Below are 4237 nucleotides of genomic sequence, written 5' to 3' on the forward strand. Positions count from 1 at the left end.
AGCAAAAAAAGAAAAAAGCGTAGCAACTCCGAATAAGCACAAAGCTTGCAATCCTCTCGGCTTCACTGAAAATCACATCTCCTTCTCTCACACAAGTAATCAAAACTACACCACAATGAAAATCAAAAGCTCCATCATTTGCTCCAGTAAGGACCTAAAACGCCCAACAAATATGAACAGCTCAATTTTTCCCGATTGCGATACTAGAGGTCTTATCTTATTACCAGTAGAAGTGGAATTTATTTGTTACTCTTCGTGCGTTTCCAATTGATGACGTGAAAGGGAGAGGTGCGCAATTCCTTTTGTAATTTGATAAGTAAAATCGATTATTGTTCTCATTCATGGCCCATGAACCTATATCATCTCAATATTGAATAGATTTTGTTAAAAAGTATTCCTCTGATTAAGTAACTAAATAAGGAAATTTTACAATTTTTAATGTACTAATTGACATCATAAAATGAACTCATTTAGTATACATTAGATTCTTATAGTTTAAAAATCAATAAATTATTGCAATAAGTAAATCTCAAACCATGACAGAACATAAAGTTACAATTCTACATGTAGACTATTGCGCAAGTTAATGCGTAAACCATATGCACTGTATGTATGCATTGGTGTAGCTTCATATTCTCTGTTGGACTAATTTAAGGTATAAAGGTCGTGTAAATGTTTTTCTTTCATAAGCTATCTTTTTTTATCATAAAAATTTGGATATAGTAATAGTGATGGGTTGTTAAAAAATTTTCGCCGTCTATGTATCGGAAATTTTTCCATCGCTTATATACTTCTTATTTATTCGAGCGACACCTAAGGCAAGTTATTAGCGAGAGAAATCTTTGAAAATAGTTAATTACACTTCTGGAAATAATGCAATATGAACCATCCTAATATAGGGTTTTTGTAGGAAAACCTTCGGAATCGACATGGCTGAGTGGATCCAGGATCTGTAGTAAAAGTCAAGGACTAGGTTCCAGTTTCTAAAAATTTGAAATGGTGAGTATAAATTTTTTCCACGGAATAAGGTCATATGCACAAGGTCCCCATCCTTTATTGTTTACCTATTTAGGGTTACGTTACATAAAGATACAAGATGCCCTATAAAATGTCTTTAAAAAGACATATGTAGCAATAGATATTATAATTTTATTTGTTATTTATGATTTTATATCATTTCTTTCACAAAATCATGATTAAAAACGATCCATACAGCAATATTGTGAGATGTAAAGCATAAATTCACTTGTACTTTACTAATTTTAATATAAACGTGCATCCTACTAATTCATAATTATTTGTTGTTCATGTAAATGGAATAGCTGACAGAAATGCAATAATTTTTATTTATGAAAAAAATTATAAATATGGAGTTCCCGGCACAAATGTAATGAACTTTACATATATAATTGCAGATATCCCATTTTTTTTCCTAATAATTTGATAGTATAATCCAACATGTTACTAGCCCTAATTTGCTAGGATTTGTGCTAAGATTGACCGTGGCATCCAATATTGAATCAAATGATTTTCTTATAAACAACAAGTCACAAGCTCTTTGACGCATCCATCATCAATGTAAAAAGATATATAAATGGAAAAGTTCACTCGGATATGTCTATTTTTCTAATTTGGCGTAGAGGTTTGCCGATTTGCCCAAAATCACAAATCAATTTTCTTCTTGAGCCTAATCTATCAAGTTAGGTCTTCCTAGGCCCAATCAATTCTATATTGAAAATTGGATAGATAGTATATGCATATGATTCACTTACACACATTTAGGCTGCATATATCATTTGGCTTGCCTCTTAAGTAGGTATCAAGCACAACGTCTTCGATAAATATACATGGATACATATAATGATGAAGGGCTTCAATACATGTAGATGTGACAACTCCATCATGAGAGTACCTCTTCATGAAATTAGAGCCAATCCAGTTGCTCCCAATCCCAAATTGGGTCTTCCAAACTTGCCATCTCCCATTGATGTGAACTTCCTGCATTGGCCGCTACTGCTTCTGATGATGATGCATCTGCACATCCACCACCTTCGTGCCCGCCTTCGCTGCTAGCAGTGTTGTCGCTACCTTGGATTGTTGTCTCTCTAGCCACCGCTTCCAGTCGCCGACGATCAAATGCTCGAGACCTCCCGGACACCACATACACTCGGCACAATGCGAATTCACGCCTTAGCTGTAAGTACATTATTTCCGAAAAATCAAACACACAGAAAAAAATGTTTATTGCATTTTTTCTGTAAAAGTCCAAGTAAGAACTAAAGAAGAGACGTAAATTTATTAGTCTGCAACTGCGCGGCACCGCTAAAGTACATGACAGAAAACCAGTGCAAGAACGATTATTCAAAGTCAAAATTAGATAACCTAGACGTCATGCACGCGAAGTTATTTTATGCTTTCTATGTTTGAAAAAGTTGAAATAAAGGTCCGAATTTCTTGATACGATCACCTCAGGAATGGAAATATTACTGCTCGTAGAATCGAGATTGGTCGGCGAGAGTTCAATGGCCCTGTACTCGTTCAATTTCCAGTGGGTCTTTCTTCCTGTGGGAGGTTTTCCCATGTAGAAAATCATTGACTTCTTCACGCCGATCACCTTGTTGTCCGACGAGTAGACGTAACCGGGAGACCCGGTGGCTTTCCAGTAGCCGGTGGCCATGCTCCGGCTGGGCCGCCCTCCTCTCGCCTCCCTCTCCTGCAGGGGCGCGAAGAAGAACCACTGCTCTCTGTCTTCTCTGCACAGCTCTCCCGCAAGCTCTGCAACACAAATTCACCAAAAAAAATGTAGGGAAAAGAAAGTTCACTGGTAATGGGCATTTGTAATTTTCAAGAACCCATTTTTAGTGCACAGTCCAATCAATGTAGGGGATGTGAAAGAATCGCATGCACGCGGACTGTGTCTTACGTGGGAGATTCCATGGCTCAGTGTTGAAAATGTCGAGGACAGGGATGACACGGTGAAGCTCATCCTGCTTAAGGCCACCAAGTTGGTTATGCAAATAGAACGAAATGAGCTCTTCCTCAGTTGGACAGAACCTGAAACCTGTCGGGTACTTCTCCATATCTGGTTGTTTTGGGTCCTAAGGTTTCGAGATGGATCGGTAGATAAAGATTCTGTGTTGTTGAACACTACGATGAGGTAAAGCTTTAGTTGGGCGCGGATTTGAGTTAGCAAGTCAATTACGTATATGTAGGGATCGCGAGCAGGAGGAGAGTGTGTTGAGATGATCTAGGGTTTTTGAAGGAAAGAATGCAGGAGGGAGGAGACCATGACGAGTGAAGAGACGGCGTGTCAACTGCGTCCTCTTGCACATGATAACATCAACGCGGTTGGGTCAAGGATTTGACATGAAGTGACAAGAGAAACGAGCAGTGGCCGGCGCCTCACCGCCTCGGTTCTTCCACAACGATTGTAGCTGTCAAAAGGGAGGTATTGGCCTCGGGTACTGATAGTCTCAGAATACTTATTCGATATAATTTAATAAGCAATATTTGGTTTTTCAAAACAATGATTACAAATAACTAGAGAGAACGTATTATATTAAATACAGTAAATTTTTTCTTATTTGGTTGATTAACAAGCTTCTTAAGTATGCTCCCTCTTAGTTTTTATTTATTTATTTTCAGCATAATTGCTTTTTAATTAAAATATACTTTTAGATTGATTTAATAGCTCATGTGATGTGCTGCCATATGTTTTGCTTTTTTGCGTCCACATGGGGGTTTACTAAAATTGTTTCGGTTCGTACAGACCCAAATCATAAGAAATCTTACTTTTTTGGCATCGAAAAAAAGATACATGGTTTCTACCAAAAAATAAAAAAGATACATGGTTAGATCCATTGAATCAGAATGCATAAGTGATATTACTTACCCATGTGAACTAAATGTACTATTGTCACAATCTGTCATACTAGGTCAAGCTAATGCCATATCAAAAGTGATAGATTTTGCTTTATCTTGGATCCACAAAACAAGATTCACTCCTAAGAATGTTTCATGTTGGGGTGATTCTAATGATCACATAAGTCTATATAATCTTTTCTTGAATCAAAGGAGAACATGATCTCAAGCGGCCATTCTTCTTGAAAATTAAGTTACTTCAATCAGCCTAGAAGCATCTCTTCAAATCTCGAATTGAGGCATCGATTTGTCCCTCTATGCATAGAATCCTTGACCAATGTCAATTGCAGCTTCAAAAGAAGGAAACTGTTTGTAC

General features: G+C 37.3%; 1 protein-coding gene across 1 annotated transcript; it reads right to left on the bottom strand.

The window, feature by feature from the left end:
* Positions 1-1924: 1924 nt before the first annotated feature.
* LOC104420300 (NAC domain-containing protein 90) lies at positions 1925-3140 on the bottom strand. Its single transcript, XM_010032164.3, has 3 exons — positions 2924-3140; positions 2468-2775; positions 1925-2194 (listed from the first exon to the last, which is right to left on the bottom strand). Exons 1-3 carry the CDS (start codon positions 3078-3080, stop codon positions 1925-1927), a joined length of 735 nt encoding a protein of 244 aa, XP_010030466.1. The 5' UTR covers positions 3081-3140.
* Positions 3141-4237: the final 1097 nt, after the last annotated feature.

Source organism: Eucalyptus grandis, chromosome 9 (assembly GCF_016545825.1).
Source record: "Eucalyptus grandis isolate ANBG69807.140 chromosome 9, ASM1654582v1, whole genome shotgun sequence".
In the NCBI taxonomy this organism is placed as follows: domain Eukaryota; kingdom Viridiplantae; phylum Streptophyta; class Magnoliopsida; order Myrtales; family Myrtaceae; genus Eucalyptus; species Eucalyptus grandis.

Coding starts and splice junctions, on each gene's coding strand:
- LOC104420300 (XM_010032164.3), bottom strand. CDS start 3,080: ATGGAGAAGTACCCGACAGGTTTCAGGTTCTGTCCAACTGAGGAAGAG. Junction 2,776..2,923: donor TGAGCCATGGAATCTCCCAC/GTAAGACACAGT, acceptor TTTGTGTTGCAG/AGCTTGCGGGAGAGCTGTGC. Junction 2,195..2,467: donor GTAATATTTCCATTCCTGAG/GTGATCGTATCA, acceptor ATGTACTTACAG/CTAAGGCGTGAATTCGCATT.